Source organism: Oncorhynchus clarkii, chromosome 17, assembly GCF_045791955.1.
Source record: "Oncorhynchus clarkii lewisi isolate Uvic-CL-2024 chromosome 17, UVic_Ocla_1.0, whole genome shotgun sequence".
In the NCBI taxonomy this organism is placed as follows: domain Eukaryota; kingdom Metazoa; phylum Chordata; class Actinopteri; order Salmoniformes; family Salmonidae; genus Oncorhynchus; species Oncorhynchus clarkii.
In genome coordinates this window covers 10,969,436-10,991,725 of record NC_092163.1, presented here as the reverse complement: position 1 = coordinate 10,991,725, position 22,290 = coordinate 10,969,436, and the positions used below count along the sequence as shown (strand labels likewise).

The following is a 22,290-nucleotide window of genomic DNA, read 5'->3' as shown; positions in this document are numbered from 1 at the left end:
AGAGGAATTTTGCTACTGTTCAACAAGTTATACAATGACATTGAATAGGCTAAATAGTCGTGTTCTTAGCCTGAGGAAGACCTATAGTTTTCTTAGGTAAATGACCCAAGCTGATGTAATTGTAAGGCAATCTTCATTCAGCTAAATGTGTCATTGATATTTTCTGATATGGACCCTAATAGGCACAAAATACATGTAGCCTATCAATACATGTAGAGTACTGAAATGTATCAATATAATATTATATCCAACTGGCAATGCCCCCTTCATAACGGTGTTATAAAGATAGCCCTCAAGATTATATCCACATCAATATATGAAGTCAAAAGGAATCCGAAAGGGAAGGTTCGACGCAAATAACACTACCATTTAACCCAGATAGATGTATAAAATCATTTACGTCGCCTATCACTTTCCTCTCTCTCAACTCTTGTTTATCTCAGCAGCTCCTGGCAACAACGTCATCGAGCAGCTGACGTTTCGGGGCGTGGAACAAGGGCTGGCCAATCGGTGCGTTTCTTGCACTATAAAGTGTATAAATTGCCTGTACCGCATGAACACTGGTAGAACACGAGTTTAAACCAGCGAGAAAACAACTAACATTCCAGTTCGCAAAGAAATTTCAACGGGACGAAAGACTGTGTGGAATCCAATAATTAGTCACCGGACATCAGTTTGAATACTACTGTCAAGAAAAAAAACCCGACGACTATTGACTCGGTACAGTACAGTTCCACTATTTTGGAAGTTTTGCTCTGTTCTACATTGATAACTTTGGGCTTGATTATAATATACCTTCTGCGGAAACGTTTGGTTGCTGAAAAGACACTCGAGAGGGCTTGCCCTTTTTTGGACTTATAAATTCAGCTACTACACTGAAGAATTCCAGCAATATTTGAATAATGTCCACAATAATGGAACAGCCTTTCTATCATGACGACTCGTTTCTTTCTGCTTATGGTCATTCAGGCGCTGCCCTGCACGACTACAAGCTCCTGAAGCAGAACATGAACTTGAACTTCGCCGAGAACTATCGGAACCAAAGCCTCAAGGCTCAGCTGCGCAACGAGAGTGAATTCTATCCGACCGGGGGCGCATCAGAAGTCGGCTCGCTGAAGCTCGCCTCTCCTGAACTGGAGCGATTGATCATCCAGAACAGCAACGGTGTCATCACTACCACACCGACACCTGGGCAGTACTTCTACAGTAGGGGAATCACAGAGGAACAAGAGGGCTTCGCGGACGGGTTCGTTAAAGCTCTGGACGACCTCCACAAGATGAACCAGATGCCGCCACCGAACGTGTCCATCGGAACCGGTGGAGTCTCCACGTGCACTGTGGCCTCCACCGTGTTTGGTTCCTCCATGCAGCCGGAGCACCTAGAGTACACCACCCTGGACAGCTGTAGCCCTCACATTAACCTCCCACCTGCAACCAGCAGCTACCCCTCCACCACCATCAGCTACCTGCCTCACCACCAGTACCAGCACCACCAAGCCGCGGCGCACCCATCCCACCACTTCCAGCACTCACTAGCCGGAGCAGGCCTACACGCACAGCGATATTTGGGGCTGAAAGAGGAGCCCCAGACCGTTCCAGACATGCAGAGCAGCGACGACGAGTCAGTTTGCGGCATGTCCCCAATCGACATGGAGAACCAGGAGCGCATCAAGGCCGAGCGCAAGAGGCTAAGGAACCGCCTGGCAGCCACCAAGTGCCGGAAACGCAAACTGGAGCGCATCTCGCGCCTGGAGGACAAGGTGAAAATTCTGAAGACAGACAACGCCGGGCTCTCCAGCACAGCTTCCGTCCTGCGCGAGCAGGTAGCTCAACTCAAACAGAAAGTTATGACACACGTCAGTTCTGGCTGTCAACTCATGTTGACATCCAAGATCAAGTCGTTTTGAAAACTATAAAACGATGGACTATAAAATAAACACTGGACAATAATAGGGAATACATTTGTTTTCCTTTGTTAAAGCAATCAGAAATTACTGCACTGTTGGGACAGCAATTGAGTGAACTACCATGTGTTTTCATGTTGAAAATATTCAAAAAAGTTGGTTGTTTTTTTGCATTGTTTATTGGTTTCCAGGGTATGATGGACATGGGAAACCGCGTGCACAATAAGACTAATAACACTCGGGGCATTCTGAACAAGTTATATACAGTGTCCTTTAGTTATGGCTTTGCCTGTTTACATTTGTTTTTATTAATTTGAACTGTCATTTGTGAAATGCATTCCATTTATAAGTTATTGTTTTAAGTCAGGTTGATCCTCACTGTCTTTTTTACTTGTACAGTATATATATTTAAGTAAAATCATAACTTTCCCTCGTCTATTTTACATTGTATCCTTTCTACATAACTACATTGACATTTCTCAAACCAACGAACGCTGTATGCCTATGAATTAGATATAGCCTGGGCCTATATTATTACATTTCAGCTATAGTGTTCATGACCAGCTTTAGTGTTAACATATAAGGTGTGTTTTTACATGGATACATAATTACAATGAAATTTCCCACGCTAACCAGTACATTCAGGAAAGGTTTGTTTTTTTAAATCAACCAACACAGAAACGGGGCTTGACGTGCTCGCGTTGTGTTTGCCTTGCTGACGTACATACGTATTGCCAAATATGGTATTTTTTGGAATTACGTCACAGCAGGGGGAAGATTTCCGTGAACCCCCACCTACATTGCCCGTCAGTAGAGCGGCGCGTTTTCGAGACCTTACTACTAGACCATACTGTGCGTGTGAAGAGACGTTTGTCAATGGCAAACTTAGACGGGAGTTTCCCTAGTCAGCCACCGCAGTGTTTAAGTCCCCAAAACAACCCTATGCGAAACTAATGTCGAGATAAAATTACACGGGTCAATTTTCCAGCAAAGCAAACGATGTTCTTTGCTGTTGTGAGAAGGGAAACTAAACATTGGTAGGCTACGTGGGAGTAATCTTGTACAGGTCTCTGAACATTCAAAGTCGAATGTAAACTCAGCAAATAGCCTTGCCAATAAGTTACAGGAAAAATGTAGGACTAGTACAGACCAAATGAAGGTCATATCATTGATATCAGCAGAGCTCGAGCAAAGTTATCTAAATTCAACTCCATCCAAAGGAAGACAGCCATATTACGTTTTTAAACTAGAGCTAGGTCCTAGTACATGTCCTCTGAACAATTAGCCAATGATCTAGGGAAGGCAGGGTAGGATGCAGAGAGCGGTAGGTTCTCCGCATTTATTTGGAGACCAACTTTATATAAAAGGTGTCATCTGATGACCGACAGTGCTTTTATAACGTAGCCTGCTTTCAAGGAATCCAATCCAGGGTGCAGGATATTCTACTGACAAAGACTGCTGGGAATTCTCCACATTACGCAATCACCACCTACCATTGCTGAAGCAGATCTGTCAGCTTTAGGCGAGAATCTGGCAAAGTGGCGATAGAGTTCCGCCTAGTGGTCAAAAATAAATTTCACACGACAACAAACAACCTCCACTTAAGTTTTATTTCAGACAAAAACACTGCTAACATGTAAATCATTATTTTCTCCATTTGTTATTAGTGTCCCGTGACAGTAGACTGAGTAGTTAACAATTGTGAGGTACAAAATATTCAATGCTTCTTTTTTTTTTAACACTTGAGAAGAAAAAAAAAACACTTTCAGTGCATGGGACTAGAATAAACTGTTTCCACCAGTAGCCAATTTGTCATACAGATAGAAGAGTGGGAGTCTAACAAGTTCTTTAAAACGTATGTATAAGTGTGGGTTGGACACCAAGAGACTGTTGCTAAAGGGAGGACTTCCCATCTGAAGGTAAGTGCTAGGACATCTCGGGGAGAGACTGAGCGTGAGTCGGAAATGGCACCCTATTCACTATAAAGTGCACTACTTTTGACCGGGGTCCATATGCACTATATAGGGTGCCATTATTGACACAGCCTGGGGCTCTGTTGTGTTGTCACTGTTTGGAGAAGAACTCCTTGCTCTTCTGGATGTCGGGGACAATGGTGTCACTGCCTGGCTTCCAGCCAGCGGGACACACTATCACAGGAAGAGCGGGACAAGCCCAGGATGAGTCACACCAACATGGAATATGCCAACAATTGCTAACCAATGGTAAAAATTCCATGTTTTCCAAACACATTCCACATGTTTGAAAGTGAGCTCCCATATAAACAGACTAATGAAATGGTATTAGGTATTGTAAAGAGAAAATGATCGCTTGCTCTGTGAACTGAATGACTTCATGCCTTAAAAAAAAAAAAAAAAAAAAAAAAAAAAAAACTGGTGTTGGAAGTGTCCTGTGTGCATAGCAATGAGACTAGATCCAGATGCTGCAGGGATCTACGCAAACTTTTTATTTCCTTTTTTTTTTTTTATTTAGAGGGGCACGCGTGTCAAATGTAGGGGAACAAATTCTAGGTCGCACAGGTAAGCATATGCTAGCCCTATGCTGGTTCTTGAAATAAGAACTAGGAAACAAAAACCTGCTAATCGCTTACCTTCTCCATATTTGTCTGTGTGCTGGAAGGCCTGCACCAGACGAAGGGTCTCGTCCACAGAGCGGCCCACTGGCAGGTCGTTTATGGTGATCTGCCTCAGGATGCCCTTGTCGTCAATCACAAACAGACCCCTGAGAGAGAGAGGAAGCAGACAGTGAGAGGGTCAGAAGGCCACATGGGGCATCTGAGACTACATGCTTGAATCAATATCCAAAACAAGAGTAAAAATCACAAAGTCAGCCAACATGAAAGTGAATCAAATGCTAAATTAAGCACACACATTAATTTAACAATTACCTTGCAAGTGCACACTAAACTTCAAATGGCACTTTGTATACAGAGGTTTCACATACACACTACTGACGGCAGTGTCGTAAATAACTGACCTGTAAGCGATGCCCTGGTCCTCCTTCAGCACTCCGTAGTCTCTGGAGATAGACTGGGTGAGGTCAGCCACAAGGGGGATGTTCATTGGTCCCAAACCACCCTGCTTCCTGGTGGTGTTGATCCTATAGGGAGGGAGGGCACAATGTCATCGTCATAAATACAGCCCTTGTTTACGCTTCATTAAGGATGTAGTGAGCATCACATAGTAACAGAAAGTCAAATTAAGAATTCTGAATACTGACATTCACACAGTAATAGTCAAAGTAAATTAACAATTAATGCAAATGTAAACTACATAGAGGGAGGATTCTAAAACCATTGTTGGATTGAGTCCAGTGACCGTTAATTCTTCTAAGAGCTATGGCACTTATCACCACTAGACAGTACAGCAGGCAGAGACGAGATAGCCAGAGCATGGGAGTGTACTCAAACGCCTGTTACATTTAAAAAGTATTTTATTTTTTTACAATTGGCAGATGTGGACAACAGGAAAGCATTTTACACTGACAGAAATGCAGATCCATTTGTTATCAGCCTCTTTACCGTTCTGATCGAGGTGCTGTCACGTGCAGGAATATTCAACCATACTGTATGTCTCCATACCTTTAAAGTTCAACAGAAATGACTAAAACTCAATGCTCAAAAGTCTAAACCAGTTCTTACCAGGCCAGGTGGCTAAAGTGAGAGTCTGTGGAGGCGCCGATGACCTCACAGCCGATCTTGCGGAACGCCTCGGCCTGGTCGCTGAAGGCCACGATCTCAGTGGGGCACACGAAAGTGAAGTCCAGTGGGTAGAAGAAGAACACCACGTACTTCCCTGGAAGGGACACACAGGAGAGGAGCCAGAAGAGTGTGTTTGGGTACATGTAGGACTAGTCTCTTTGGACAGCAATAACAGTAGCTTATTTGGCACCGGGTGCCAGTAGTGTACATGCTACTCTATAGCCTATTCTTTTGAATATACGTACTTGTATCCTGGAAGGTGACATAAGACAGTTATATTCTGACTGGCTAGAATATTAACTATTCTGTACCCTGCACACACACACAGCTGACTGGCCTTGTTAAAACTGGCATCATGCGTAGTTCAGCATGGTTGTTAAAGACAATGAAGACCCTTAGCTTCGTAGTTAGTCTGATTAATGAGGCTGTAAAAACAAACTGGTATATACAGCCTGTGACATTTGTGTCAATGGTCATTTCAAGCCAGAATGTTGAATGAAATTACATTTAAACATGATCTACCTGTTGTCTGTGCGGTTTGTCCTTCAGCTACTCAAATTTAGACAAAATACCCAGAATAGTATTAACCCGACTTTCAGTACACTGGTCTGTATAACTGTTTGTACTTTTGATTTCAATACTGAAGCCAGCTGATTGCGAGGAAACCCGCTGTGGTCGACTACTGTCGGTTACATTTGGACCTAAAGGCGCCGAGAGAGAAAAAATAAAAAAAAATAAAAAAGTCTTCATCCTACCCGCCAAAAGTACCAACAGCAAGTACAACCAGTAAAGTAACCTCAAATATAATCATATACAACATTCTGGCTTGTAGAGACTACTGCCTCTTTTTACATCAACTTCTTTCAGACTGATATCCATGGAAACATGCTGATGTTTCAGCAACTTTGCTGTTAGATGGTAACCTATACACTGACATGCTAATACAATTGTCATTTAGAGAAAACCATAAAGTCTTTACCCATGTAGTCAGACAGCTGGATCTCTTTGAACTGTCCGTCCACCACAGCGGTGGCTTTGAACTGTGGGGCCGGCTGGCCTATCTTAGCGTTTCCAGATGACATGGTGACAATGACAGCTCACTGGGAAAGACAAACGACCCAGCAAAGTCAATCAACAGTGAATCAATACAGTTTGGAACGTCTCAATATGGCAAAGCAAAAAGGGTGGAGTCTAGTAGGCTATGGTCCAGGAGCCTCTCACTCCTTAACAAACATATGAAGAAAAGTAAATCAGTCAAGTAATAAAACAAATGAAAAGTTTTAGAAAAATGCTCAACGCTCCAGTTATTTATTTACACTGATATCAATTCTACTGCAGTGCTGTACAATGCTTCAGGGTCAACTTGCCAATACCAAGCCTAGTCACATGCAAGTCAGTTGTTCTCAAGGCTGTGCGTGAGAACAAAGGTTTTACAGTGTAGCCTTAAACCTTCCCCAAAGAAGACATTTTGTACTCGGTTGACATTCAACGGTCCTTGTCAAATAATTGTTTGAGCCATTAAAATAGTAACTTTTCACTCAAGTGTCGGATATTGATTACTACATAGTTGGGTTTGGAACTAACGTTAACAAGGCATTTCACTGTAATTTTGCACGTGACAATGACTATATAATGCCTATAAGATTGTTAAATATACATGTTTAACAATGAAACAACTCAATAGTAATGTATGCATTCATTTACTAGCCATCTATGCAGCTAGTTACATTAGAACGAGCTAGCTAATTGGCTAACAAGGTACAAATCCCCCACACCCACCAAACTGTTCAAATGAGGCTTGAACCCACAATGCCTAGCTAACGTCAGTTGTTAGCCTGTTTCTTTTGTCTGCAACTCTTTGCAACCACAGCAAAAGTAGCGACATGTTAGCAGCTGAAAAATACACTAAGCATAATATGCACGGAGTGATAGTCGAAGTATCTAACATATACTTACGTTTCTTGTGAAAAGCGTTTGTGTTGCGGTTTACTGCAATGGCGTGAAAGCCGCTAATCCGGAAGAAAGAACTTTCCCTATACGTTTTAAAATATTTTGTTTTCAAAATAAAAGTCGCCAGAGAAATCGTTAAAATAAATGTCAATCGAATTAGATAGCTTGTTGTGTGATTAATTTAAATTCAAAACGCTTTCTGATATTACAATATGTATACACAAAAGTGTTTCTGTGGAATGACACCACATTATATTATACTTTGTTCAATCGATGGATTTAAAGGACTTTTAATTTGTATGAGTAAATATTTTGACCCGGAAACGATTGCTGTAAACTCTTCGCAGGCGCTGATGGTGGAACATGGGTTAAATTGTCAAGTTAAATTATTCAATAGGATAATATAGGTAGGTATATTTTCGGTGAGTTCTGGTCTGTTTAACTAGTTAAGTTCTTAGCTACCTATCATGCCTTATTGTGAAGTATCTTATTCTCTGACAAATCCAGTTTTCAACAAACCTAGCTATCTAGCCAGCGAGCTAACGTTAGCTAGCAAAGTGCAGTCATTTAGCTAACCAACTACAATACCAATTTACGTATTATTTTTTGCTAAATTGAGTCTGATAGCCAAGCTGTGGAGTTGTATTTTCAAATCGTTATGGCAGATAGGTAGCTAGCTAGCTAGCTTACAATCTGAGCAAATGAACTCCTATCTCTGTTTACATGTATTGAAAGGGAATTCAGCTCAGCTGCTGTTGCTGGTCTGAGTGTCATTCAATAAGTTTGACAGCCCTCGAGTTGGAACTGACTGGTAACTTACATTATGACCAAATCAGAGTGGTCTGAATTGACTGGATGCGGCATGCTGTTTCAGTTACTTTCTAACCAATGAGCTGCTAAGACATACACCATATGTTTTCTATCCATTTCCCCCCTCTCAATTATCTTATGTACAGAAGAAGACAACATCCTAGGCTAGTTCCATCTTCAACTCTGGAATCAAAGTCATCCAGTCACCCGCACTCATGGAGAACACAAAAGAAGAGGGTAAGAACAAAGAGGAAAAGAGAAGGTGTGCATGAATTATAGTCTGAGCCAGTTGGAACAATTTTTGATTAGAAGCATAGTTTTGCCTCAGATTCAGAATGTCTCTGGATTTACACTCACACTCTTACTATTTCCTCTGCACCACTTCCTCTCTTCCCTTCCTCCTCTCTCTTCTCTTCCTCCTCTCTTCTTCCCTTCCTCCCACCTCTCTCTCTTGTCCCTCAGCCCCGGCCCCGGTTATGTGTGAGGTGTGCGGGACCTACTTCGAGACGCGGCGGGGTCTCTCCAGTCACGCCAGACTCCACCTCCGTCAGCTCGGCGTGGCTGTCTCGGACAACAGCGGAGCTCCCATCGACTTACTCTACCAGCTGATTCAGGACAGGGACGGTTCCATGCACCCACCCAAACCCGTCTACTCTTCACCCAAAAAACCCAAGGGGTCAGGGACACTCATCTCCCAGAAGGAGTCCCCTCTCGGGGGTAGGGTCAAAGTAGTGACAACCCCACAGAATAATATATCCAAGGTAGCTCGTAAAGGGACAGTTTTGTCCAAGCCTCGGCAGTCTTCCATGTCGTCGTTCCTAACAGCAGACAAGACACCATCGGCCTCAGGGGGAGCGAGCCTGGCCTCGGCCAAGCCTGCCTGGGCACCGCAGGAGACGGATGCCCCTCTCACCCTGGGTAAGTCTCGGTCTGGGTATTTTCGATTGGAGTGGATATTTTAAGTGTTCCGTTATTAGATGTTTGTCATGAGGAAGTCACATATTAGGCCTATTATATTTGTCCTACCAATGTCATTACCAATTGAACGTCGTACCATTACATGTATACAGATAGATATTTCTGTTCTTATGTAATGACATTATTAACTTCAAGTATAACATGGCACTTTCTAACACCAGTCTCTGGCTCCTCCCCTGCCTCTACAGCGATGGACACCAATGACGAGGTGCATGTGTGCCAATTGTGCGGTGCCTGGTATGAGTCCCGCAAAGGCCTGGCCAGTCACTGCCGGGCCCACTTGCGCCAGTTCGGCATCACCGAGAACACCGAGACGAAAGGAGGACCAATAGAATTCCTCTACCAGATCATGGAAGCGGAAGACCTCCAACCTATAGCAAGTGAAGGTCTCAACGTCTATAACCCTTCTATGTCTTCTAACTCTAACAAACGGCCCTCCGGCTCTGGTTCGTCCACATCGCCTGCTAGACATAAAGGATCCCCCTCCTCCTCCCTTCATCAGCCTCCCTCCAACAAACGGCCCAAGCCCTCCGCGTCAGAAGGAACTGCTCCACAGGATCATAGGCTCAGCACGGGTGAGTTTCAAGTTATTTCTAAAGGGGCAATCTGTGATTGGTACATCCATTTAGTTTAAGTCATATTTTAAGTCAAATTTAGTCATTTTAGTTTAAGTCATTTTAAAAGGATGTCACAATTCAAAGAACAGAACAAGAAAGGTAAATGATAAAACCTCAAGTGGTTCATCAAAAACATATTATTTGAAATACAGGTGAGTTCACCTGTGTCTTGTGCGGTGAGGAGTTTGAGAACCGCAAAGGCCTAGCAAGCCACTCTCGCTCTCACCTGCGCCAACTCGGTGTCACCGACCTCCTGGGCAAGGCGTCGGCCATCGACACGGTCCAGCAGCTGGTCAGCAGCGGCGTGCTTGCGGCCGCTGCATCGGTACGACCCAGTAACACCACCACCAAGACCCCTTCTAGATCCCCAGCTAACGCCCACCTCAGCCCCTTGGCCTCCAGCCACAATCCCAGGTCCAAGGCCAAGAAGGGCTCCACCCTGGTCTATCCCAAGCCGGAGCCCTTGGAGATGGAGCTGGATGTGGGGTTCTCCAGTCCGCTTGGGGGGTACAGCAGCAGTAATGGATCTCAGGGTTCTCAGAAGTGGGCCAAAAATGGCCAGTCCTTCAACTCCGGTAAGATGAGGGTCCTATCTTTTTGACCAAGTTGTATACATTCTGTGGTTTCTAATTTGTTTGATGTAAAAGTCCCTCTTCTATTTGTGTTTTTCTGTTTTACCATTGAATAACTGCACTCAGACAATTGACCATCCGTTCAGTCAAAGCAGCATAGCTAAATGCAGAGACATGTCAAGGGACAAATCCCTCCCTCCTTCCCTTTCCCTTCCCCAGGTTCAGACCAGGAGCTCATGATCACCTGTGAATTCTGTGGCCAGTTCTTTGACAGCCGCAAGGCCCTGTCCTGCCACGCCCGCTCCCACCTGCGTCAGCTGGGAGTCATGTGGTCTGTCAACGAGTCGCCCATCGACCTGCTGAGAGACATCCTGCTGAAGGAGGGCAGTGCCACTGCCACCCAGGTGAGTGCGTGTATGTGTGCAGTCCAGTTGGCAATGGAGGGCAGGTCAATATCTCGTCATGTGCTACCTACCGGCTGCGGTTGTGCCCTCGAGCAAGGCACTAAGGGGCAAATCATAACTTCTGCTTAAAGGGTAACTCTCAACCCCAATTTCAGCCCAACCCCTTCAAATGTAAAAAAAAATGCATTGAGATGAGAAGTTGTGGGTGGGGGGAATTTGCTCATAAATATTCATTTTGAGGGTAGATAAACATAGTTGTACCTGATCTCAACACTTTCTCACTAAAGCATACTTACCAGAAGTCCACTGGCACGCTCTGATAATAAAAATGATGTGCATCGTAAGCAAATATGACTGGACAGTTAATACCCGCAAAACACCTCATCTCAATGTAAACAGTGAAGAGGCGACTCCGGGAGGCTGGCCTTCTAGGCAGAGTTGCAAAGAAAAAGCCATATTTCAGACTGGCCAATAAAAATAAATGATTAAGATGGACAAAAGAACACTGACACTGGACAGAGAGATGGCTTTTTCTTTGCAACTCTGCCTAGAAGGCCAGCATCCCGGAGTCGTCTCTTCATTGTTGACGTTGAGACTGGTACTATTTAATGAAGCTGCCAGTTGAGGACTTGTGAGGCGTCTGTTTCTCAAACTAGACACTCTAATGTACTTGTCCTCTTGCTCAGTTGTCTACCGGGGCCTCCCACTCCTCTTTCTATTCTGGTTAGAGCCAGTTTGCGCTGTTCTGTGAAGGGAGTAGTACACAGCATTGTACGAGATCTTCAGTTTCTTCGCAGTGTCTCGCATGGAATTGCCTTCATTTCTCAGAACAAGAATACACTGACGAGTTTCAGAAGAAATTCCTTTGTTTCTGGCCATTTTGAGCCTGTAATCGAACCCACAAATGCTGATGCTCCAGATACTCAACTAGTCTAAAGATGGACAGTTTTATTTCTTCTTTAATCAGGACAACAGTTTTCAGCTGTGCTAACATAATTGCAAAAGGATTTTCTAATGATCAATTAGCCTTTTAAAATGATAAACTTGGATTAGCTAGCACAACGTGCCATTGGAACACAGGAGTGATGGTTGCTGATAATGGGCCTCTGTACACCTATGTAGATATTCCATAAAAAATCAGCTGTTTCCAGCTACAATAGTAATTTACAATATTAACAATGTCTACACTGTATTTCTGATTAATTTGAAGTTATTTTAATGGGCAAAAAAATTGCGACCAAGCTTTAACTTCCTGACTGATGTCTTGAGATGTTGCTTGAATATATCCACATAATTTTTCTCCGTCATGATGCCATCTATTTTGTGAGGTGCGCTAGTCCCTCCTGCAGCAAAGCACCCCCACAACATGATGCTGCCACCCCCGTGCTTCATGGTTGGGATGGTGTTCTTCGGCTTGCAAGCCTCCCCCTTTTTCCTCCAAACATAACGATGGTCATTATGGCCAAACAGTTCTATTTTTGTTTCATCAGACCAGAGTACATTTCTCTAAAAAGTACGATCTTTGTCCCCATGTGCAGTTGCAAACCGTAGTCTGGCTTTTTTATGGTGGTTTTTGAGCAGTGGCTTCTTCCTTGCTGAGTGGCCTTTCAGGTTATGTCGATATAGGACTCGTTTTTCTGTGGATATATAGATATTTTTGTACCTGTTTCCTCCAGCATTTTCACAAGGTCCTTTTCTGGAGTTCTGAGATTGATTTGCACTTTTCGCACCAAAGTACGTTCATCTCTAGGAGACTGAACGCGTCTCCTTCCTGAGCGGCATGACAGCTGCGTGGTCCCATGATGTTTAGATTTGCGTACTATTGTTAGTACAGATGAACGTGGTACCTTCATGCGTTTGGAAATTGCTCGCAAGGAGGAACCAGGCTTGTGGTGGTCTACAATTTTTTTTTCTGAGGTTTTGGCTGATTTCTTTGGATTTTCCCATAATGTCAAGCAAAGAGGCACTGAGTTTGAAGGTAGGCCTTGAAATACATCCACACATACACCTCCAATAGACTCAATTGATGTCAATTAGCCTAGCCTATCAGAAGCTTCTAAAGCCATGACATCATTTACTGGAATTTTCCAAGCTGTTTAAAGGCACAGTCAACTTTGTGTATGTAAACCTCTGAACCACTGGAATTATGATACAGTGAATTAAATATAAGTGTCTGTAAACAATTGTTGGAAAAATTACTTGTCATGCACAAAGTAGATATCCTAAGCGACTTGCCAAAACTATAGTTTGTTAACAAGACGTTTGTGGAGTGGTTGAAAAACAACTTAAACTGTGTGTGTGTGTGTGTGTGTGTGTGTGTGTGTGTATATATATATATATATATATATATATATATATATACACACACACACACACACACACACACACACACACACACACAGTGGGGCAAAAAAGTATTTAGTCAACCACCAATTGTGCAAGTTCTCCCACTTAAAAAGATGAGAGAGGCCTGTAATTTTCATCATAGCCACACTTCAACTATGACAGACAAAATAAGAACAAAAATCCAGAAAATCACATTGTAGGATTTTTAATGAATTTATTTGCAAATTATGGTGGAAAGTAAGTATTTGGTCAATAACAACAGTTTATCTCAATACTTTGTTATATACCCTTTGTTGGCAATGACAGAGGTCAAACGTTTTCTGTAAGTCTTCACAAGGTTTTCACACACTGCTGGTATTTTGGCCCATTCCTCCATGCAGATCTCCTCTAGAGCAGTGTTGTTTTGGGGCTGTTGCTGGGCAACACGGACTTTCAACTCCCTCCAAAGATTTTCTATGGGGTTGAGATCTGGAGACTGGCTAGGCCACTCCAGGACCTTGAAATGCTTCTTACAAAGCCACTCCTTCATTGCCCGGGCGGTGTGTTTGGGATCATGGTCATGCTGAAAGACCCAGCCACGTTTCATCTTCAATGTCCTTGCTGATGGAAGGAGGTTTTCACTCAAAATCTCACGATACATGGCTTCATTCATTCTTTCCTTTACACGGATCAGTCGTCCTGGTCCCTTTGCAGAACAACAGCCCCAAAGCATGATGTTCTATTTTGGTTTCATCTGACCATCTGACATTCTCCCAATCTTCTTCTGGATCATCCAAATGCTCTCTAGCAAACTTCAGACGGGCCTGGACATGTACTGGCTTAAGCAGGGGGACACGTCTGGCACTGCAGGATTTGAGTCCCTGGCGGCGTAGTGTGTTACTGATGGAAGGCTTTGTTACTTTGGTCCCAGCTCTCTGCAGGTCATTCACTAGGTCCCCCCGTGTGGTTCTGGGATTTTTGCTCACCGTTCTTGTGAGCATTTTGACCCCACGGGATGAGATCTTGCGTGGAGCCCCAGATCGAGGGAGGTTATCAGTGGTCTTGTATGTCTTCCATTTCCTAATAATTGCTCCCACAGTTGATTTCTTCAAACCAAGCTGCTTACCTATTGCAGATTCAGTCTTCCCAGCCTGGTGCAGGTATACAATTTTGTTTCTGGTGTCCTTTGACAGCTATTTGGTCTTGGCCATAGTGAAGTTTGGAGTGTGACTGTTTGAGGTTGTGGACAGGTGTCTTTTATACTAATAACAAGTTCAAACAGGTGCCATTAATACAGGTAACAAGTGGAGGACAGAGGAGCCTCTTAAAGAAGAAGTTACAGGTCTGTGAGAGCCAGAAATCTTGCTTGTTTGTAGGTGACCAAATACTTATTTTCCACCATAATTTGCAAATAAATTCATTAAAAATCCTACAATGTGATTTTCTGGATTTTTTTTCTCATTTTGTCTGTCATAGTTGAAGTGTACCTATGATGAAAATTACAGGCCTCTCTCATATTTTTAAGTGGGAGAACTTGCACAATTGGTGGCTGACTAAATACTTTTTTGCCCCACTGTATATATATATATATATATACACACACACCTCTCTCATCTGCCCTATGTTGGAGAACTCACAATCATCGAGCCATGAGTCAACTGTTTTAGTTTTTGACCTGACCACCATGGTCATCTTCTTTTTACAATGGATGTAGCTACGAATTTAAACGTAAGAATGGATCCTCATAGCTACGTGTATTTGTCTTCGTAAAAGCACAGATGTGTATGAAACAGTAAGCAAAATCATTGAATTTGGTCATATGCAGAAATGTGCCTTACTGTCCTTTTAATTTTTGTTTAACGTCAGTAACGACACAAAAAAATTACAACGTAGCTGTATACAAGGGGTACCGGTACTGAGTCAATGTGCGGGGGTGAAGGTTAGTTGAGCTAATAGAGGTAATATGTTCATGAAGGTAGGGGAAAAGTGACTATGCATAGATAATGAACAGAGTAACAGCAGCTTGTGTGTGTGTGTGTGGCGTCAGTATGCATGGGTGTGTCCGTGTGTGTGGTGTCAGTATGCATGGGTGTGTATTTCCGTGTGTGTGGTGTCAGTATGCATGGGTGTGTATTTCCGTGTGTGTGGTGTCAGTATGCATGGGTGTGTATTTCCGTGTGTGTGGTGTCAGTATGCATGGGTGTGTATTTCCGTGTGTGTGGTGTCAGTATGCATGGGTGTGTATTTCCGTGTGTGTGGTGTCAGTATGCATGGGTGTGTATTTCCGTGTGTGTGGTGTCAGTATGCATGGGTGTGTATTTCCGTGTGTGTGGTGTCAGTATGCATGGGTGTGTATTTCCGTGTGTGTGGTGTCAGTATGCATGGGTGTGTATTTCCGTGTGTGTGGCGTCAGTATGCGTGGGTGTGTATTTCCGTGTGTGTGGCGTCAGTATGCATGGGTGTGTATGTCCGTGTGTGTGGCGTCAATATACATGGGTGTGTATGTCCGTGTGTGTGGCATCAATATGCATGTGTGTGGCGTCAGTATGCATGGGTGTGTATTTCCGTGTGTGTGGTGTCAGTATGCATGGGTGTGTATTTCCGTGTGTGTGGTGTCAGTATGCATGGGTGTGTATTTCCGTGTGTGTGGTGTCAGTATGCATGGGTGTGTATTTCCGTGTGTGTGGTGTCAGTATGCATGGGTGTGTATTTCCGTGTGTGTGGTGTCAGTATGCATGGGTGTGTATTTCCGTGTGTGTGGTGTCAGTATGCATGGGTGTGTATTTCCGTGTGTGTGGTGTCAGTATGCATGGGTGTGTATTTCCGTGTGTGTGGTGTCAGTATGCATGGGTGTGTATTTCCGTGTGTGTGGTGTCAGTATGCATGGGTGTGTATTTCCGTGTGTGTGGCGTCAGTATGCATGGGTGTGTATTTCCGTGTGTGTGGCGTCAGTATGCATGGGTGTGTATGTCCGTGTGTGTGGCGTCAATATACATGGGTGTGTATGTCCGTGTGTGTGGCATCAATATGCATGTGTGTGGCGTCAGTATGCATGGGTGTGTATTTCCGTGTGTGTGGTGTCAGTATGCATGGGTGTGTATTTCCGTGTGTGTGGTGTCAGTATGCATGGGTGTGTATTTCCGTGTGTGTGGCGTCAGTATGCATGGGTGTGTATGTCCGTGTGTGTGGCGTCAATATACATGGGTGTGTATTTCCGTGTGTGTGGCATCAATATGCATGGGTGTGTATGTCCGTGTGTGTGGCATCAATATGCATATGTGTGGCGTCAGTATGCATGGGTGTGTATTTCCGTGTGTGTGGTGTCAGTATGCATGGGTGTGTATTTCCGTGTGTGTGGTGTCAGTATGCATGGGTGTGTATTTCCGTGTGTGTGGTGTCAGTATGCATGGGTGTGTATTTCCGTGTGTGTGGTGTCAGTATGCATGGGTGTGTATTTCCGTGTGTGTGGCGTCAATATACATGGGTGTGTATGTCCGTGTGTGTGGCATCAATATGCATGTGTGTGGCGTCAGTATGCATGGGTGTGTATTTCCGTGTGTGTGGTGTCAGTATGCATGGGTGTGTATTTCCGTGTGTGTGGTGTCAGTATGCATGGGTGTGTATTTCCGTGTGTGTGGCGTCAGTATGCATGGGTGTGTATGTCCGTGTGTGTGGCGTCAATATACATGGGTGTGTATTTCCGTGTGTGTGGCATCAATATGCATGGGTGTGTATGTCCGTGTGTGTGGCATCAATATGCATGTGTGTGGCGTCAGTATGCATGGGTGTGTATTTCCGTGTGTGTGGTGTCAGTATGCATGGGTGTGTATTTCCGTGTGTGTGGTGTCAGTATGCATGGGTGTGTATTTCCGTGTGTGTGGTGTCAGTATGCATGGGTGTGTATTTCCGTGTGTGTGGTGTCAGTATGCATGGGTGTGTATTTCCGTGTGTGTGGCGTCAATATACATGGGTGTGTATTTCCGTGTGTGTGGCATCAATATGCATGGGTGTGTATGTCTGTGTGTGTGGTGTCAATATGCGTGTGTGTCAGTGTAGTGATTGTGTGGTTAGAGTCCAGTGAGTGTACTTCAAGCCTGTGCAAGAGAGTCAGTGCAAAAATGTATTATTAATAACATAAGGGGGTCAATGTAAATAGTCCAGTTAGCCATTTGTTTAACTGTTCAGCGGTCTTATGGCTTCGGGGTAGAAGCTGTTAAGGAGCCTTTTGGTCCCAAACTTGGTGCTCCGGTACCACTTGCAGAGAGAACAGTGTATGACTTGGGTGGCTGAAGTCTTTGACAGTTTTTTTTAGGGCCTTCCTCTAATTGGGGGCTGTGATGGCAAAAAACCTGTCGAACTGGATCAATAAAGATGTATTGTGTTGTAGGTCAAGAGGGAGCCATCGTCCTCTCACTCCAGCGCCGACCCGGCCTGGGCCAATCACAGGAGGTTCTCGGAGCCTTTGTGGGCTCCCCAGGGCTCTAAGAGGACTTTCACTCCTCCACTGGACTACTCCCTCAACGACAAGCCTTCCCCTGATAAGAATGGATCCTCCCAGTCTGGTAAACTAACAGTGCTCACGCCTGACCAGCAGATCTCAGCCAGGTTATTTGTGGCAGGCAACTGTTTTCCATTGCAGCTGTGATAGCAATTGTATTTAGCAGGAGCTCTTTCCAAAGGTGACTGATTCCATTATTAGTTAAAAAATTAAATCATCTAGGTAACCTGCCTAGTAATTAGTGCTGAAATAGAAACGTTTATCACGTGAAACGTCAAACTGTCAAACGTCTGTTTTTAACCCCCGGCCCTCTTCTCTCCTTCCAGCCGGGGAGGCGTGCTGTGAGCTGTGTGGCTTTGACTTTGAGAACCGCACAGCGCTGGCGAGCCACGCCCGGGCCCACCTCCGCCAGCTGGGGGTTAAGGAGTGGAGGGCAGAGGGTGTGAAGGCCTCCCCCATCGAGTTGCTCAGCGCCTGGATCCAGAGGCAGCCCCGCAAGGCCGCGGAGATCCACCGCCAGTACCGCGACGGTGACCTCAACATCAGGTTTAAGGTGAGTGTTACATCTTCTATTACAAACTGGGTGGTTCGAGCCCTGAATGCTGATTGGCTAATAGTCATGGTATATCAGACCATATACCACAGGTATGACAAAACATTTATTTTTACTGCTCTAATTACATTTGTAACCAGGTTATAATAGCAATAAGGCACCTCTGAGGTTTGTGGTATATAGCCAATATATCACGGCTAAGGGCTGTGTCCAGGCACGCCACGTTGCATCGTGCGTAAGGACAGCCCTTAGCCGTGATATATTGGCCTTACACCACACCCCCTCTGGTCTTATTGGTTAAGTATAGCGCCCATTAGGTTTGGATCTAATTGCTCTGTGGCAGTGGGGCTGATCACCGAATCTTGGATTAAAAGCAAGTGACAATCACATCCCCTCAAGTGCATGACGTTAGGCACTTTCCAGCTGCTTAGTTCTGTGACAGGAGTGCTTCAACTCTCAGTCTCGGAGAGCGGCTGGGTTTCGTCCTTGCTTTTCTAAACAGTAGCTGAGGCTTGGGGAGACGAGATGAGTGGACAGATATTGATGTAAATTGAGAGGAAAGTGGCAGGTTGACACCAATAGAATAACAGTGGTCTGTAGTTGCTAACATCAGTCTGTGTGTGTGCTGTATGCTATTTCTACGACCAATCCAGGTGAATGTCGATGATTCTGTCCAACTTAGAGGGAAAACTATTTCACCAACACTTGATTTCTTTTCCCCTTCCAGAGGAACGCCCCGTCCCACTTTCCCTCCACAGACTCAAGCTCCTTCCCCTCGGGAGCCCAGAGGGCTGTGGGGCTGGGGCGCAGGGCGGGCCGAGAGGTGGCCAGGGTCGCTGGGGGTTCGTCCAGGGCAGCTCAAGGTCAAAGGTCACAGGGGGAGACGGGACACTCGTCATATCACCATCATACCGTCACTCATACGCAGTCCCAGGGGGCTAGAGGAGACTTCAACCACATACGCTCTCCTAGAGGTGAGAGATGGAAACCGACTCAAACGTGCATGTGCACACACACACACACACACAAACACGCCCTACAGAACTTTCTACCTGTTTTCCCTCTGATAAAACCAACGTTGAGCTATGGTAGACTCTGATTTGAAACCCCTTTCCAACCCGTCTGCCAGGTTTTGAGCGGCGGGTCCCTAAACACACCGCCCATACGGAGGGAGCAGAGGGAGACGGCGGCTCTCAACAACCCCCCCGGTCAGGAAACATCCCTTCCCTGGTTCCCAGGCCTCCCTCCACTCCTCTGGTCAAACAAGTGGGCAAAGAGTACACCCTCAAGTGCAGGTGAGCTGATTGCCAAAATGCTGATAGTTTAATGTACGCTGAACTCAGATTGCCTGAGGTCACACACTTGTATGATTTATTATTGGCATCGTACGAGGGTCTCTGCACAACAGGTTCCACAATGCTTCACAGAAAGTGGTTTAAGCGCTGGTCTGTTTGTATATTAACATTAACCAACCTTCTCTCTCTTGCTTTCTGTTCTATTCCATCCCTCAGGTTCTGTGAGGCAGTGTTCCATGGATCTCAGTCAGTGCAGGAGGACTGGATCAGACACCTGCAGAAACACATCCTGGAGCTCCGCTTCAACAAGGCCTGTCCTCCCCCTGACCCAGAACGGCCCCTGGTCCCGGGCATGGACCCCTCAGCCACCACCACCACCCCGGTCCTCCTGGTACCACTGCTGGTTTAAATGGACCACTACTATGGCTACACTCACTGCATTTCCCTTATTACCACTTAGTTGGATCGGCTTATCTGTTGTTCATCTGTTTGTTTTCCTCAAAGGACTGTTGAACTCAGTCTACACTGTGGTAAAAACACCTAATAAGGTGTGTGTGTGTGTGTGTGTGTGTGTGGGGGGGGGGTGATGCGTTAGTTTATTTATTCAGCATTAAAGGAATGACTTGGTTTGAATGATAACTGCACAAAGTGGATATACTGTAGCACTCGTCTTGTCCACCAGCTGTGTCTCTCTCTAGCTGTTAGCCTGGGGATAAGGTTAGTGTAGCACAGACATAGCTGTACCAGCCTCATATCAACCCTAGAGGGCCTACTTGGGCCAGTTGAAGAAGTCGACTTTCAGTAACTACTCTTGCTGGGTTAACTTAGACATGGGGTCAAACAAACTAACATTCATTCATCATGACACATTCCTACCACTTAGTAGTCTAGCAATGGTTACATTCCATGTCTTTATTGGGATGTTTATTATTGCACATTGTTTTCATAGAAACCTACATTCATAGTAGTCTGACATAGGATGGAATGGGTTTCCATAGACTGTAGTCAGTGATGTCACTGAAGAAGTAAGGCAAAGCCTGTTCGAGCATTAAATACATTCCCCTTGTTTCAACTGTTCCAAAGCAGTGTGGCATTATAGGTTGCATTGCAAAATAGCAGGGAAGGAAGCATTTGAATTATGGTCTGAAATTTCTCTATTGTACAGAAATTTGTATTAGCTTTTTTAATGACTGATGTTTTTAAATGTAGAACTGTTTTCTGAAGTAAATAAATATAAGACAAGGTTTTATATTTGTCTTGAATTCTTCTGTAATTAGTGGTTTGAAGGCTGCAGAGCCAGACAGAATACCAGGACGTGTACTCAGAGCATGCGCTGACCAGCTGGCAAGTATCTTCACTGACGTTTTCAACCTACAGTGCCTTCAGAAAGTATTCACATCCCTTGACTTTTTCCACACTTTCTTGTGTTACAGCCTGAATTTAAAATGGCTTACACACAATACCCCATTATATCAAAGTGGAATTATGTTTTTTGACATATTTACAAATTCATTAAAAATTGAAAGCTGAAATGTCTTCAGTCAAGTATTAAAACCCTTTGTTATGGCAAGACTGAATAAGTTCAGGAGTCAAAAGTGGCTTAACTCACATAAGTTGCATGGACTGTGTAATAATAGTGTTTAACATGATTTTTGTATGATTTTTTGTATACCTCCATCTCTGTACACTACACATACAATTATCTGTAAGGTCCTTCATTCGAGCAGAGAATTACCAAACCGATTGAACGACAAAGACCAGGGAGGTTTTCCAATGCCACGCAAAGGTCACCTATTGGTAGATGGGTAAAAATAAAAAAGCAGACATTGAAAATCTCTGAGCATGGTGAAGTTATTCATTACACTTTGGATGGTGCATCAATATACCCAGCCATTACAAAGATACAGGCGTCTTTCCTAACTCCGTTGCCAGCGAGGAAGGAAACCGCTCAGGGATTTCACCATGAGACCATTGGTGACTGAAATAGTTACAGAATTTAATGGCTGTGATAGGAGAAAACTGAGGATGGATCAACAACATTGTAGTTACTCCACAATACTAACCTAAATGACAGAGTGAAAAGAAGGAAGCTTGTACAGAATAAAAAATATTCCAAAATATGCCATCCTGTTTGCAATAAGGCACTAAAGTAAAACTGCAAAAATTGTTACAAAGAAATTAACTTTCTGTCCTGAATACAAAGTGTTATATTTTGGGAAAATCCAACACATCACATCACTGAGTACCACTCTTCATATTTTCAAGCATGGTGGTGGCTGCACAATGTTATGGGTATACTTGTCATCAGGCAAGGACTAGGTAATTTTTTAGGATAAAAATAAATGGAATATAGCTAAGCACAAGCAAAATCCTAATGATACATCAGATGACCTGGCCTCCAATCACCGAACCTCAACCCAATTGAGATGATTTGGGATGAGTTGGACCAAAGAGTGAAGGAAAAGCAGCCAACAAGTATTCAGCATATGTGGGAACTTCTTCAAGACGGTTGGAAAAGCATTCCAGGTGAAGCTGGTTGAGAGAATGCCAATAGTGTGCAAAGCTGTCATCAAGGCAAAGGTTGGCTACTTTTAGAATCTCAAATATAAAATATATTTTGTTTCGTTGAAAACATTTTTTGTTACTACATGATTCCATATGTGTTA

The 22,290-nt window shown here is 44.2% G+C and overlaps 3 protein-coding genes across 5 annotated transcripts; 2 read left to right on the top strand and 1 right to left on the bottom strand.

Moving 5' to 3' along the window:
* The first annotated feature begins 555 nt into the window (after positions 1 to 555).
* LOC139370250 (transcription factor JunB-like) lies at positions 556 to 2,333 on the top strand. Of its 2 annotated transcripts, XM_071109610.1 has the most exons (2): positions 556 to 720; positions 970 to 2,333. In XM_071109610.1, exon 2 carries the CDS (start codon positions 1,008 to 1,010, stop codon positions 1,905 to 1,907), a length of 900 nt encoding a protein of 299 aa, XP_070965711.1. In that variant the 5' UTR covers positions 556 to 720; positions 970 to 1,007; the 3' UTR covers positions 1,908 to 2,333. The 2 variants fall into 2 exon arrangements, with proteins under 2 accessions (XP_070965711.1, XP_070965710.1); XM_071109609.1 differs by having other exon boundaries at positions 562 to 2,333.
* A 1,163-nt stretch (positions 2,334 to 3,496) lies between these two features.
* On the bottom strand, positions 3,497 to 7,659 carry LOC139370249 (peroxiredoxin-1-like). The gene is made up of 6 exons (XM_071109607.1): positions 7,579 to 7,659; positions 6,602 to 6,722; positions 5,563 to 5,716; positions 4,899 to 5,021; positions 4,513 to 4,643; positions 3,497 to 4,051 (listed from the first exon to the last, which is right to left on the bottom strand). The coding sequence occupies exons 2-6, from the start codon at positions 6,702 to 6,704 to the stop codon at positions 3,969 to 3,971; spliced, it is 594 nt and encodes a 197-aa protein (XP_070965708.1). The 5' UTR covers positions 6,705 to 6,722; positions 7,579 to 7,659; the 3' UTR covers positions 3,497 to 3,968.
* Positions 7,660 to 7,901: 242 nt separating this feature from the next.
* LOC139370248 (protein Wiz-like) lies at positions 7,902 to 20,871 on the top strand. 2 transcript variants are annotated; one of them, XM_071109606.1, is made up of 11 exons: positions 7,902 to 7,979; positions 8,529 to 8,619; positions 8,845 to 9,300; positions 9,549 to 9,935; positions 10,130 to 10,552; positions 10,769 to 10,953; positions 17,666 to 17,840; positions 18,103 to 18,329; positions 19,057 to 19,303; positions 19,459 to 19,624; positions 19,841 to 20,871. In XM_071109606.1, the coding sequence occupies exons 2-11, from the start codon at positions 8,598 to 8,600 to the stop codon at positions 20,031 to 20,033; spliced, it is 2,481 nt and encodes an 826-aa protein (XP_070965707.1). In that variant the 5' UTR covers positions 7,902 to 7,979; positions 8,529 to 8,597; the 3' UTR covers positions 20,034 to 20,871. The 2 variants fall into 2 exon arrangements, with proteins under 2 accessions (XP_070965707.1, XP_070965706.1); XM_071109605.1 differs by lacking the exon at positions 7,902 to 7,979 and having other exon boundaries at positions 8,384 to 8,644.
* The last annotated feature ends 1,419 nt before the right edge of the window (positions 20,872 to 22,290 follow it).

What these genes read in the sequence shown, in the direction of transcription:
- LOC139370250 (XM_071109609.1), top strand. Translation starts at nt 903, where the DNA reads ATGTCCACAATAATGGAACAGCCTTTCTATCATGACGACTCGTTTCTT.
- LOC139370249 (XM_071109607.1), bottom strand. Translation starts at nt 6,704, where the DNA reads ATGTCATCTGGAAACGCTAAGATAGGCCAGCCGGCCCCACAGTTCAAA. An exon ending in CACTTTAGCCACCTGGCCTG is followed by an intron (nt 5,022 to 5,562) that starts GTAAGAACTGGT and finishes CCCTCCCTATAG; the next exon opens with GATCAACACCACCAGGAAGC. An exon ending in CACAGACAAATATGGAGAAG is followed by an intron (nt 4,052 to 4,512) that starts GTAAGCGATTAG and finishes TTCCTGTGATAG; the next exon opens with TGTGTCCCGCTGGCTGGAAG.
- LOC139370248 (XM_071109605.1), top strand. Translation starts at nt 8,485, where the DNA reads ATGTTTTCTATCCATTTCCCCCCTCTCAATTATCTTATGTACAGAAGA. An exon ending in ACCTCAACATCAGGTTTAAG is followed by an intron (nt 18,330 to 19,056) that starts GTGAGTGTTACA and finishes TTCCCCTTCCAG; the next exon opens with AGGAACGCCCCGTCCCACTT. An exon ending in CCACATACGCTCTCCTAGAG is followed by an intron (nt 19,304 to 19,458) that starts GTGAGAGATGGA and finishes CCCGTCTGCCAG; the next exon opens with GTTTTGAGCGGCGGGTCCCT.